Source organism: Coregonus clupeaformis, chromosome 16 (assembly GCF_020615455.1).
Source record: "Coregonus clupeaformis isolate EN_2021a chromosome 16, ASM2061545v1, whole genome shotgun sequence".
NCBI lineage: Eukaryota > Metazoa > Chordata > Actinopteri > Salmoniformes > Salmonidae > Coregonus > Coregonus clupeaformis.
Window position 1 is genome coordinate 14,695,984 of NC_059207.1, and position 14,827 is coordinate 14,710,810.

At 41.6% G+C, this 14,827-nt stretch overlaps 1 protein-coding gene across 1 annotated transcript; it reads left to right on the forward strand.

The window, feature by feature from the left end:
• The first annotated feature begins 6,490 nt into the window (after window positions 1-6,490).
• Window positions 6,491-9,316, forward strand: LOC121585230 (cytochrome c oxidase subunit 7C, mitochondrial). Its single transcript, XM_041901674.1, has 3 exons — window positions 6,491-6,654; window positions 8,435-8,581; window positions 9,224-9,316. The coding sequence occupies exons 1-2, from the start codon at window positions 6,580-6,582 to the stop codon at window positions 8,549-8,551; spliced, it is 192 nt and encodes a 63-aa protein (XP_041757608.1). The 5' UTR covers window positions 6,491-6,579; the 3' UTR covers window positions 8,552-8,581; window positions 9,224-9,316.
• Window positions 9,317-14,827: the final 5,511 nt, after the last annotated feature.

Below are 14,827 nucleotides of genomic sequence, written 5' to 3' on the forward strand. Positions count from 1 at the left end.
TTATTATAAATAAATTATACTTACCTCCTCTCAGTCAGCAACAGTATTCTAATGGCTTCATGAAACATACTCCCCTCAATTGAATCCACACTGAAATACTGAAACAAAAGTAACAATTATCTAATTGCCAATGTCAGGCTGGGTCTGGAGCTCTATTTGGAATAGCCCACAATACAAAATTATGTTTATTTGAAAGAGTTAGGTGGCTAGATTGTAAAGTGGCGAATTAAAGTGCCCTAGCCTTTTCTGTTTAGCTAGCTAAGTTACAGTAGCTAGCTAGCTAGCTTACAAACGTGCTCAAATTCTAATAACGTTTCAACTTTTTTTATCTAGCCTATAGTTGTTCATATGACTTTGGCTTTGTATATTTGAATTAAATAATCAACTTTGCTTACCTTAATACATTGAAAAAGAACATGCTTATTGGTAGGCTACTTGCAAGTTGGTTCAACCACCGCCCTCTTGCGTGTTCATGCTGAAATGGCAGTTGGTTTGGAAAGGCAGTTACATTTGGAATTTACCGAAATAACCCCTTTTTTTTTTATTTCATGATTTCCTCTTGCTTCTAGCTAGTATTTAGTTTGCAACAGCACAGGTTTGTTTGAACCTTGCTGTTTGCCATTCAGACTTAAGCAACAATGTTTCAAAATATGAATTCAATATTTTTCTGACCAGGCGAAATCATGCAGCAGCATCAATAATATGGATATAAATGTACATGCAAACTGAAACAAATAAAAAGGGCAAAATAGCTGTCATTTCAGAGTTTGATGTGACTGGGTTAGCTTTTGTTAGCTGTTGTTGTCTAAAATCCCCATTACACTCTGGGGTAGGGATCGAACCCTCAAGGTTCTTTGGTATAAAAAATAGAAACCTTTTTAGTAAAAAAAAGTTATTTAATCTCGTCCAAAGAACCAAAAGGTTCTATATAGAACCCCAAATAACCATTTTTTCTAAGAGTGTAGGATTTCATTGTGGACGTAGGCTTGCAGGCTCAGAATATTTGTATTCATCTTCTCATGCCAAGGATTATCATTTATAGACAGAGCATTCGTCCGTAAAAAGCCTTGCAAGCACAGCAATGAGAATAAATAGAAAGAAATCAAGAAATATCAACAACAACAAAATATATTTGGAACAAAAATGTTATGTACACTCTGGATTAATCAAGGAACACCATAGAGTTCAGTTTAATAATATAGTAACATAGCATGCCCCTCAAGGGGGATTAGAAAAAAAGACAGACATCCATACAGTATATTGCAGTAGGGTGTATGGTGGAGAGAAGGTGAGCTGATTCTCAATCCTTCATTTTCCTAATGGCGGTTGGAGTGACAGGGTAGACAGGTTGCAGCAGGCCGGGTGGTGACCCCAGGCTGATAGATGTGGCAGTAGTGACAGGGGTAAGTAGCTCTGTGCTGCCCTCAACGTCCAAACAGACACCATCAGCGCTCCCACTTGTCCAGGAGTAGAGCTCTAGGAGGCAGCTCTGTGGCGGTCAATGCTGATAAAGAAACAATACATAGGTATACATCCCAACCTGAACCAACATAGCCAAATGGATGCAAAATGGAAAATAAAGCAAGTGTTATCTTTTCAAATACAGTATACTGTTGGTTAGTATAGGTTTCTGTACATATATAAATCAATATCAAAATTAAACATGTATCAAACCTATTTCAACATATGCACATAAATACATTAAATATATGTAAAGAATATATATATATTTTTTTTTAAGGTTTCCTGATCTTTCTTATATCTCTCAGATATAGGACAGAGACTTCAGAACAAACTTCCTTTAGATTTTTTGGGGGGACTATCTGTTGTTCCATGTAGTGAATATGTTATTCAATGCATTTGTATGGGCTAATAGCGGTAAGGCCAAATAAAAATGTTCATCAAATAATTTTTTGCTATATTTTTTTGATACTTCAAGGGGTCTTAAAATTCTAAACAGTTTTATCACAGCATAATATTAGGTAGTATTAAAGTAACATTCTTTTGAAGTTCACTTTTTATCAAAGCGAAAGATGAAAACATCCAGGTCATGCTTTTCTGAATAGTTTAAAAAATGGTTTAGTTATTTTTTCATTTGAAGGTTGCTTAAAGCTGGATAGAATTGGCTATCTGTCTTATCACTTGGTAACTGCTTGACAAGCCTGTCAAATTTAACTTATTCCCAGTGGCGTAGTGCAGAGACAAATGTGCAGTTTTATAGCGAATCTTATGCTATTCTACACATTTTGTTATGAGGGTGAGAGAAAATGTAGCAGTTTTAAACAGGGGTTGGAACCAAAATAATTTCCAATCGTTTCGTTCTGAACAGAGCCATTATTTTTTTTGTTACAATGTTCCGACCAGCAAAATAAAGTTCTGAACCGGTTCGAACACAAAAAAAGTAACGGTTTATATCGTTTGTTTCTCTTTTTTTTATTTAGCTCGACATAAAATTACTTCGCAAATCTGTGTGGATAGAGCAGCTTGCAAGCTATTTATATGCATTGGACAGACGAGCGTAGGGTGTGAGATGCGACTGAAATTTTGTTGGTGGGGAGAGAGGGTGGAGGAGGAGGAGGAGGAGGCTTGGCTTGAAGTGCTGGGCATCGTGTTGTTAGGACATGCATTATCTGAAGTAGGCCCACAGAATTATACCAAAGGAGGAGCAGCTTCTATGAAGGAACTTTGAATGTCTTTGAACTTCAGAGAGTTGGCTTAATGTTGGACCAGCTAGCTAGCTAGCTAGCTAGCTAACAAGATTGTGTGTGCAGAGCGGCACCAGAATTAAAATAAAAACATGTCTTATTTTTTGTAGTTAATAAATCCAATGTGAAATGTGATAACTATTATATTCTTAACTAGCATTGAAAAGGTTAATCCGTTCTTCTCTAATTAAAAATGTTTCTCTCTAATTTCTGAATCACGCTTGTAACGTCAGTAGGCTACTAGACTATACTTCGGAGGGGGAGGGGCAGGTTGACTACACACGCACACGCACTGGCAAAGATTTTCAGCTGGCAGGCAGACACTGAAATACATTTGTGAGTGACAGAGTGAGGGCTTTGCAAAGGCACTTTGTTGCGTTTTTTGTGGGACTGGAAAAACCACCTTGCAGGGGTGCATCCTATGCCACTGCTTACTCCTCAATGCTTTTCCCAGAAGGCTCTCCTTTCCCTCAGTCTGTGAGTTATATACGTTCTCATATAGAACAGAGTGCAATGGCCTGACATTTTCTTAAAGCAGATTGACCCCAATGTAGTAGTCCATCAAGCAGAAATTGCAGGCTTTCACATTGAAATGGTAATTTCCAGCCAAGGTCCTCTTGGAGGATGTTAACTACTCCACCTCCCCTATGGTAGTAAGTATTGAGTGTACTAATATATTTACAAGTGACTATCGTTGATATTTTAATGCATGGCGTTACCATACAAAACAATGAGATCACTTATAATGGCGTCGATATAATGGCGCCGGAGGGGATGGCTGACGTTTTACGGACTCCTAACCAACTGTGCTATTTTGTGTTTTTTTGCATTGTTTGTAACTTATTTTGTACATAATGTTGCTGCTACTGTCTCTTATGACCGAAAATAGCTTCTGGATACCAGAACAGCGATTACTCACCTCGAACTGGACAAAGATTTGTTTCTTTAATGAGTCCGACGCAAAGGATATACTGCTTCTCCGAGACCAGGCCCAAATCCCTGTCATTCGCGTGAAGAAAAGACGGAAATACAGGGGGCGGGGATCGGGGTGCCTTGTGAGAATTCGTCGGCGAGTGGGTAACCCTCCTCTACCATCCGTCCTATTGGCCAACGTGCAATCACTGGAAAATAAACTGGATGATCTCCGCTCGAGACTATCCTACCGAAGGGACATTGAAAACTGTAATAATATCTTATGTTTCACAGAGTCGTGGCTGAGCGACGGCGTGGATAATATTCAGCTGGCTGGGTTTCCGGTGCATCGGCAGGAAAGACCAGCTACGTCTGGTAAGACGAGGAGTGGGGGTGTGTGTCAATTTGTCAATAACAGCTGGTGTGCGATGTCTAATATTTAAGGAGGTCTCGAGGTATTGCTCGCCTAAGGTAGAGTACCTCATGATAAACTGTAGACCACATTATCTACCAAGAAAGTTTTCATCTATATTTTTCGTAGCTGTCTATTTACCACCACAAACTGATGCTGGCACTAAGACGAGCTGTATAAGGCCATAAGCAAACAAGAAAATGCTCATCCAGAAGCGGCTCTCCTAGTGGCCGGGGACTTTAATGCAGGCAAATTTACATCCATTTTACCTCTTTTCTACCAGCATGTCACGTGCAACCAGAGGGAAAAAAAACTCTAGACCAAATTTACTCCACACACAGAGATGCATACAAAGCTCTACCTCGCCCTCCATTTGGCAAATCTGACCATAATTCTATCCTCCTGAGTCCTGCTTACAAGCAAAAACTAAAGCAGGAAGTACCAGTGACTCGCTCAATACAGAAGTGGTCAGATGACACGGATGCTACGCTACATGACTGTTTTGCTAACACAGAGTGGAATATGTTCCTGGTATTCATCCAATGGCATTGAGGAGTATACCACCTTAGTCACCGGCTTCATCAATAAGTGCATCGACGATGTTGTCCACACAGTGACCGTATGTACATATCCCAACCAGAAGCCATGGATTACAGGCAACATCCGCACCGAGCTAAAGGCTAGAGCTGCCGCTTTCAAGGAGCGGGACACTAATCCGAACACATAAGAAATCCTGCCAAGCCCTCAGACGAACCATTAAACAGGCAAAGTGTCAATACACGACTAAGATTGAATCCTACTACGCCGGCTCTGACGCTCGTCGGATGTGGCAGGGCTTGCAACCTATTACGGACTACAAAGGGAAACCCAGCCGCGAGCTGCCCAGTGACGCGAGCCTACCAGACAAGCTCAATGCCTTTTATGATCGCTTCGAGGCAAGCAACACTGAAGCATGCATGAGAGCACCAGCTGTTCTGGATGACTGTGTGATCACGCTCTCCGTAGCCGATGTGAGTAAGACCTTTAAACAGGTCAACATTCACAAGGCCACGGGGCCAGACAGATTATCAGGACGTGTACTCAGAGCATGCGCTCTAAATGTTTACTTTTATACTATCCCAGGTATTCCTTAAAGAGGTAGGGTTTCAAGTGTCTCCGGAAGGTGGTCAGTAACTCCGCTGTCCTGGCGTGGTGAGGGAGCTTGTTCCACCATTGGGGTGCCAGAGCAGCGAACAGTTTTGACTGGGCTGAGCGGGCTGAGCGGGAACTGTGCTTCCGCAGAGGTAGGGGGACCAGCATTAGTTTATTTAGTAAATATTTCCTTAACTCTATTTCTTGAACTGCATTGTTAGTTAAGGGCTTCTAAGTAAGCATTTCACAGGAAGGTCTACACCTATTGTATTTGGCGCGCGTGACAAATAAAAATTGATTTGATTTTACATGGACAGGTTCATTATCAGCTCATTAACGTGGTCCTCTGTAGCTCAGCTGGTAGAGCACGGCGCTTGTAACACCAAGGTAATGGGTTCGATCCCCGGGACCACCCATACACAAAATGTATGCACGCATGACTGTAAGTCGCTTTGGATAAAAGCGTCTGCTAAATGGCATATTATTATTATTATTAACACAGTGGAAGCCATTTGGAAAAAAGCAAATGTCACATCAGCAATCATAGCAAGGACCTGATGAGAGGCGTACATTTTACATTTACATTTTTTTGTCATTTAGCAGACGCTCTTATCCAGAGCGACTTACAGTTAGTGAGTGCATACATTATTTTTTTATTTTTCATACTGGCCCCCCGTTGGAATCGAACCCACAACCCTGGCGTTGCAAACGCCATGCTCTACCAACTGAGCTACATCCCTGCGGACCATTCCCTCCCCTACCCTGGACTTCGCTGGGCCAATTGTGCGCCGCCCCATGGGTCTCCCGGTCGCGGCCGGCTACGACAGACCACTGCGCCACTCGGCAGGTACATCACCACAGAGTGAAAAATTGCAGCTGTAGGATCTTAATTTGCTGTAGCAAATTGGCTCAAATTAAAATCCTACATCTGTATCAGGTCCCCGGCCATAGAGATACAGATATCTCTGAAAATATCTATATAAATAAGTATGCACCCAAATGCAACACAGGAACAATAAACTTGATCAACATCAGATACTGTACATCACAATACACGTTCTGGACTGTAAGTAGACTACCTTCAATTGTGCTCAGAATAGATCGATGCCACATAGCAATTTATTAATTTTATATTATTTGACGTTAACGTTAATAATACTTTACATATTAGTTAAGACTTTGTCTTTGGTTTTATGTTGGATCACAATTTATGGACTCCATAAATTATAGTTATTACGCCTTGGATAATGAGAATAAATCTGCTGGAAAACGACATCTGCTGGAGAACTACATTTCCCAGACCCAGCTAACTCGTTTAGATTTCCCATAAGGCTGTTCAATGTTCTCTCTTATAGCAACAAGAAGGTCGCAGACATTTGTTCTTGTTTGAAGGAACAAGCAAATAAACTCAAAATAATCATGCTACGACAGGCTGTACGACGATTCACAACCTCCGCGGTTCGCTCCTCACATTACTCTGAGGGACCAGGACAGGTAATCTCCTCCAAAAAATAAAGATTACACATTTTAGCTAAATAAAACCGCGGGCTCATAACTCGGGCCTCACCTCAGAAGTCTGCGTGGAGGTCACAAGCTAGTGCTAGCTAACCTCCAGGTTTCTCGTTTCAAAACCAAGCGCTAGCTAGTTATGTTTTTTTCCAAGATGCAACGTTGCAGCAACAATATTGTCTATTGTATTTTTTACTCCTGCTTGTTTTTTTTACTTCCCGTAACATAGCTAACGTTTGAAGCTAACGTTATACACTGCTAAACGCTAACATTAGCTAGCTAACTTGATGTCCGCCAGCTAATGTAATCTGACTAGGTAACGTTAACTACAGTAACGTTACTGCCATACATTTAATATCCCGTCTTTAATTTATATTCAGTTTGCTCAATATAGTCCAAGGGCCACCCACCAAAAATGTCTTGTTCCGTGACCTAGGAAACAAAACTGCAAAATGTCAACATTACATAGATAATGTTGTGAATATGAACACATTAATTCATTTTTTATGAAAGTTATGATTTTTAGTATCGAAATCATAGCGAATCTCTTGTAATTTCCCAAGCAACGTTCCGCAATGTTTCACCTTGGTTATCTACTTTTGTTGCACACTGTCACCTTGGGTAGCTACTTTTGTTGCACTCTGTCCCACAACGATTTGTTCTTTCGGTCTTCGTCCTTGCATAAGCAGCACGTTACTGGTCCTTCACCTCCAGATGAACCCCGAAACAAGGAAATATATTTTAACCATCTAACGTTAGTGGTTTCCTCAGTTAATATTATAGGACGATTTGGCATAATTGCTTTTGCCTACTAGCCAAGCGAAAGACAGCAGAACGTGTGCTAGCTAACACAGCATTCTAAACATTCAAGGTCCGACAGCAACATAAAGCGACGAGGAAAATCCATTGAACACCTTTCAACATTTTATCAACTATTATTTCGGGATTTCTCTTGTCCAGTACATACATTGCTTTCTGCAAGCATGGACAACGGAACGTGTCACAATTGTAACCAAGGTATAACATGGCAACCTTATAATGTTGCTAGAAGAAATTACCCAAAATGTGCTATGATTTCGAAAATTGTACCTTTTTGATTTATAATATTTAATTAATGTGCAACTTTTACACATTTTGAACCTCAGTGTTCATATTAATACAATTATCTACGTAATGATAAAACTTTGCAGTTTTGTTTCCTGGGTCACGGAATGCCTTTTTTTGGTGGGTTGCCCTAGGACAAATATGCATGTCATTCTAGCTAGCTAATTCACTTGCTGGTTATTTTATTAGCCAGTTAACTGTGAGCCATATGGAATTGACACTTGCAGTTGTTGGGCTAACGTTAGCTAACTAGTTAGCTAACTATATACTTAAATGTTGCTATGGATTTTCAGAACTTAGCAGTGGTGACTTGTTGAATGATTAGACAAGCTAGATATTTGACTTAGCTAGCTATATAGTGTAAAGCCTTGACAGGGCCAGCTTCCAAACATGATTACCAGGGATGGTTAGCTAGCTCGTTACATTATACTTTGATCAGACCATGTAACAGAAAGATGTTATGACTGCAGTTAGCCAGCTACTTTCAAAGTCTTGCATCAAGTTAGCCACAATTGTATTGGTTGACGCTGACTGCCCTCAAGCTGATGTTTGCAGTCCCACTTGGACGTAACCATATCCATGTACTCAGTCACATTGAACTGCGATACACTCATTACGTCGTCATCGCTCAACACTTTTGTTTTGTGTTTGTGTTCAATAGAACCTGCCATTCTCAGTGCAGAATAAGTGGCGTCTGTTGGGCATGATGGTGGTGTTCTTCGGCAGTGGCTTCGCCTTCCCCTTCATCGTCGTCAGACACCAGCTCCTGAAGAAGTGAAGTGACAATGAATGCCACGTAACCTCCAAGGTAATTGCTGCTGATCTATTTTTAATCTGAATGTCAGCACTGTTTGGCATTTACTTGCATCCCTATTGGAACAGTGACATCTATCACGATAGTTGTCTTGTTATTCAACAGTAGCCCTAAAGTAAATTACCCTGGTGTCTGTGGGCAACAGTTTCAAATGTCATGCAAGTTTATATTTCAGTTCTGCAGGTAGCCTAGCGTTTAAGAGCGTTGGGCCAGTAACCGAAAGGTCACTGGTTTGAATTCCCAAGCAGACTAGGTGGAAAATCTCTCGATTTGCCCTTGAGCAAGGCACTTAACCCTAATTGGGCCTGTAAGTTGCTCTGGATAAGTTTCTGCTAAATGACAAAATAATATACAAAATTATGCTTTTAATATAAGCTGCACATAAGCATAGTAATGTGATAGTTTATTACCGACCCTGATGCATATCTGGTGGAAGTTAGTCTCTGGGGTGTATTCATTACAGAAACCATTTACCGTTTAAGAACCAAATGGACAAATCCATGTAGGCCCCTCAACCTTTTGTCTAAGAAACGTTTTGCCACAGAATCGGCGGAATGAATACACCCCAGGTGTTTACTCAGAAATTGGATTTCTGTCATCAGGTTCCTGTAAGCCTTATCAATCTGTCTTTTACAGGTCTGCACCCGAACATCTTTATCCAGCAGAACTCTTTGTTTCGAAGAATGGGAATCCCTAATTGTCTTTGTAAATAAAGTTCAATCAAATGTATATTGTTCAAATATGTTTTTGTCCTTGAGGTTGTGGCACAAACTGTGATGTCATGCTGCAGAAAATGTTTGGGGCTGTTCCATAGTCTGCATTTTAGCTGGTTTAATGGTACATCTCCAGAAAGTGTTGCTCTTCATGGAGTCATGAGTTTTATGGGAGTTGTCAGAGTAATGTTCAGTAGGCAAAAAATGAGGAGAAAGCATGTCTGAGACTACATTCATTTCTGTTTCGTGCCATCTAGATTTGTTTCCAAGTGGTCTTTTTGTGTGTATTTAGCACAATGTAGGAGCCAGCGGGGACATGTCCCCCTCCCAATGTTGGAAGCAGGTAAAGTGACTATTTTATAACACGAGTCGCAAGATTTGAGGGACTTTTATTTTTGAAAGGCCTCAGCTGCTGGAACGGGAGTCACTTATCCCACTCCCACTGACTGCTTAATGCCACGTTCAAAACAACGTGGAACTCGGAAATCTCAGACTTCAATGCGTTCAAGACAACTTGGCACTCGGGGTATAAAAAAAACCGAGCTCCGACTGGGGAGAAATCTATTTGAACAGTCATCCAAGTCGGAAACTCAAGCATCTTTCTAGAGCTCCGACTTTCTGACCTGAAGATCACTGACGTCATGATTTTACCTAGTTTTTTCCCTCCCGAGTTCCCAGTTATCTTGAAAGCACCATTCTCACTCTTGGTTGTTACAAGCAGTGTGAGAGTGAGAAAAAGCACTGTGCAACACCACCATCATTACTCACCACACAGGAAAGTAATTGCTGCCAACAACAACGTTTTTAAAGGGATTTTGGCAATGAAACCCTTTATCTACTACTTTCCCAGAGTCAGGTGAACTCGTGGATATAATTGTTATGCCACTGCATGCAGTTTGAAGGAAGTTGCTAACTAGCATTAGCACAGTGACTGGAAGTCTATGCAAGCTAGCATGCTTGTAGATGCCATATACTTCCGGTCATTGCGCAAGCACTAGTTAGCATTAGCTCGTGAAATTACTCTTAACTTCTGAATGCAGAGACAAATGGTATCCATGAGTTCGTCTGACTCTGGGGAAGTAGTTAAAGGGCTTCATTGCCAAAGCCTCTGCGTATCCCTTTAAGTAAAAAGTGTATGAATGTGAGGAACCTTTGAAACGTTAGAACGAACGTGAGTAACTATCTCCTGGTTAGTTCTTTACATTTACTGTTTAGTCATTTTCAGATGTCAGGTTTTATCCAACTAGCTAACGCTGGGTAGTTATGGCTGTACTAAAAACTGCTGTTGACTGTTTTGAAGCCGATTTTTAATACTCGCTAGCAACAGAATTACTTGCACAATAACTGTTTTAGTCTTCATCGGGTTAACAATTGATGTTGCGCCAGTCGAGAGGAGAAGAAAAAGAGACCTTATTTAACTTCGTCAGTGATTATGGGTCATGAATGTGTGTTCCATGTGTTATGACTTCTGTTCGGCGCTATCGTGATCATGGCAGAAGAGTGACAGCCATGAACAGGGAGAGTGGCTACAAACCAACAGGTAAAATAGTGAGAAGTGCCTCTAATCCCGTAGAGTTCATAGACCTAATCTGTCATAGTTTGAATCTGAAATTTCATATATTATCTCTGATTAAATTATAGCATCTTTAAGTCTAGAGGGTGTATTGGATTGCGTGCAGGAGAGAGGGCCATAAATTTTATTGTGGAGATTAATTAATTTCAGTTTGACCTTTCATGCCTGCCTTTTTTTATTAAAGTTAGCTGTTGCTGGTTATTACAGTATAAGAACTAGTACAATTTTAATATATTGCATTACGTTTCAAACCATTCAATAGGTATGCAGAGCTGCAGTAGTAACAACCTGACACCGGAAGTGAAAAAAATACAAACTCATACAGTAGCAGAGAGTACAACATTGTTGTTTTAATTGAATATACCCACATGAACTGTAACACTGGTATTCAGTACAGCATGAATGGCCATGGCCCTAAGACTGATTGGACTGTACCAGAGTAAGTGCCCCTCTCTATGGCCCCCTTTAGCCTTGTAAATGTGAAGATTTGTCTGTCCTTTTCTCAAAAGTCAGTAGAAATTAGTGCAGCTGTTTAGTAAAAAATGAATGCAGTAAGCAACAAATATCAGCAACTAGGCTCATCCTACTGAGAATGTATCATCTGGGCAATTACGTTGATATCGCTATTCATTCATTTTGGTACAGCGCGTCCCCTCTGCTTATTATCAGTTGTTGTCAGACACACGTGGGCCTCGACAGATTATTCTCTTCCTCATTAGTGTGCATCGAATTCTACAAGGGTGAATTCAGAAAGTGGGACATTATAAACTGGGGCAGCTTAATCCTGACGCATTTATTTATTTGTCTGAAAATATACAATCTAAACCATTGTTACTAAGCCGTTGCAGAGAAACCACATGATCAAAATCACATCACTTCATTGGTGTGACATAGAGGGTGGTCAAAAAAATATTTGTATAGGAAGCTCACCCAGTGACTGCTTTTTTCAGTTTTGATGTTAAGATTTTGTGATGTAAATGTGCATACTATGTACTGGTGCATGAAAATACACTACATGACCAAAAGTATGTGGACACCTGCTCGTCGAACATCAAATTCCAAAATCATGGGCATTAATATGGAGTTGGTCCACCCTTTGCTGCTATAACAGCCTCCACTCTTCTGGGAAGGCTTTCCACTAGATGTTGGAACATTGCTGTGGGGACCTGCTTCTATTCAGCCACAAGCATTAGTGAGGTCGGGCACTGATGTTGGGCGATTACGCCTGGCTCGCAGTCGGCGTTCCAATTCATCCCAAGGTCAGGGCTCTGTGCAGGCCAGTCAAGTTCTTCCACTCCGATCCAGACAAAACATTTCTGTATGGACCCCGCATTGTCATGCTGAAACAGGAAAATGCCTTCTTCAAACTGTTGCCACGAGGTTGGAAGCACAGAATCGTCTAGAAGGTCATTGTATGCTGTAGATTAAGATTTCCCTTCACTGGAACTAAGGGTCCTAGCCCGAACCATGAAAAACAGCCCCAGACCATTATTCCTCCTCCACCAAACTTTACCGTTGGCATCCGCCAAACCCAGATTTGTCCGTTGGACTGCCAGATGTTGAAGTGTGATTCATCACTCCAGAGAACGCGTTTCCACTGCTCCAGAGTGCAATGGCTGCGAGCTTTACACCACTCCAGCCAACGCTTGGCATTGCGCATGGTGGTCTTAGGCTTGTGTGCAGCTGCTCGGCCATGGAAACCCATTACATAAAGCTCCCGACAAACAGTTATTACTGCAGACGCCCTTATCCAGAGCGACTTACAGGAGCAATTAGGGTTAAGTGCCTTGCTCAAGGGCACATCGACAGATTTTTCACCTAGTCGGCTCAGGGATTAGAACCAGCGACCTTTCGGTTACTGGCACAACGCTCTTAACCACTAAGCAGGTTATTGTGCTGACGTTGCTTCCAGAGGCAGTTTGGAACTCGGTAGTGAGTGTTGCAACCTTGGACAGAAGATTTTTACGCACTACACGCTTCAGCACTCGGCGGTCCTGTTCTGTGAGCTTGTGTGGCCTACCACTTCGCGGCTGAGCAGTTGTTGCTCCTAGATGTTTCCACTTGACAATAATAGCACTTACAGTTGACCGGGGCAGCTCTAGCAGGGCAGAAATTTGAGGAACTGACTTGTTGGAAAGGTGGCATTCTATGACAGTGCCACTTTTGAAAGTCAATGAGCTCTTCAGTAAGGCCGTTCTACTGCAAATATTTGTCTATGGAGATGGCATGGCTGTGTGCTCGATTTTATACACCTCTCACCAACGGGTGTGGCTGAAATAGCCTAACCCACTAATTTGAAGGGGTGTCCACATACACACAAGTATATACAGTGCATTGGGAAAATATTCAGACCTCTTGTCTTTTTCCACAATCTACACACAATACATTTTTACATATAAATGTTTTGTCATTTAGCAGACACTCTTATCCAGAGCGACATACAGTTAGTGAGTGCATACATTAATACCCCATAATGACAAAGCTTTACAACCATAGCTTTACAACCATAGCTACAGTGGGGGGAAAAAGTATTTAGTCAGCCATCAATTGTGCAAGTTCTCCCACTTAAAAAGATGAGAGAGGCCTGTAATTTTCATCATACGTACACGTCAACTATGACAGACAAAATGAGAAAAGAAAAAAATCCAGAAAATCACATTGTAGGATTTTTAATGAATTTATTTGCAAATTATGGTGGAAAATAAGTATTTGGTCAATAACAAAAGTTTCTCAATACTTTGTTATATACCCTTTGTTGGCAATGACACAGGTCAAACGTTTTCTGTAAGTCTTCACAAGGTTTTCACACACTGTTGCTGGCATTTTGGCCCATTCCTCCATGCAGATCTCCTCTAGAGCAGTGATGTTTTGGGGCTGTCGCTGGGCAACACGGACTTTCAACTCCCTCCAAAGATTTTCTATGGGGTTGAGATCTGGAGACTGGCTAGGCCATTCCAGGACCTTGAAATGCTTCTTACGAAGCCACTCCTTCGTTGCCCGGGCAGTGTGTTTGGGATCATTGTCATGCTGAAAGACCCAGCCACGTTTCATCTTCAATGCCCTTGCTGATGGAAGGAGGTTTTCACTCAAAATCTCACGATACATGGCCCCATTCATTCTTTCCTTTACACGGATCAGTCGTCCTGGTCCCTTTGCAGAAAAACAGCCCCAAAGCATGATGTTTCCACCCCATGCTTCACAGTAGGTATGGTGTTCTTTGGATGCAACTCAGCATTCTTTGTCCTCCAAACACAACGAGTTGAGTTTTTACCAAAAAGTTCTATTTTGGTTTCATCTGACCATATGACATTCTCCCAATCCTCTTCTGGATCATCCAAATGCACTCTAGCAAACTTCAGATGGGCCTGGACATGTACTGGCTTATGCAGGGGGACACGTCTGGCACTGCAGGATTTGAGTCCCTGGCGGCGTAGTGTGTTACTGATGGTAGGCTTTGTTACTTTGGTCCCAGCTCTCTGCAGGTCATTCACTAGGTCCCCCCCGTGTGGTTCTGGGATTTTTGCTCACCGTTCTTGTGATCATTTTGACCCCACGGGGTGAGATCTTGCGTGGAGCCCCAGATCGAGGGAGATTATCAGTGGTCTTGTATGTCTTCCATTTCCTAATAATTGCTCCCACAGTTGATTTCTTCAAACCAAGCTTCTTAACTATTGCAGATTCAGTCTTCCCAGCCTGGTGCAGGTCTACAATTTTGTTTCTGGTGTCCTTTGACAGCTCTTTGGTCTTGGCCATAGTGGAGTTTGGAGTGTGACTGTTTGAGGTTGTGGACAGGTGTCTTTTATACTGATAACAAGTACAAACAGGTGCCATTAATACAGGTAACGAGTGGAGGACAGAGGAGCCTCTTAAAGAAGAAGTTACAGGTCTGTGAGAGCCAGAAATCTTGCTTGTTTGTAGGTGACCAAATACTTATTTTCCACCATAATTTGCAAA

Coding starts and splice junctions, on each gene's coding strand:
- LOC121585230 (XM_041901674.1), top strand. CDS start 6,580: ATGCTACGACAGGCTGTACGACGATTCACAACCTCCGCGGTTCGCTCC. Junction 6,655..8,434: donor ACTCTGAGGGACCAGGACAG/GTAATCTCCTCC, acceptor TGTGTTCAATAG/AACCTGCCATTCTCAGTGCA.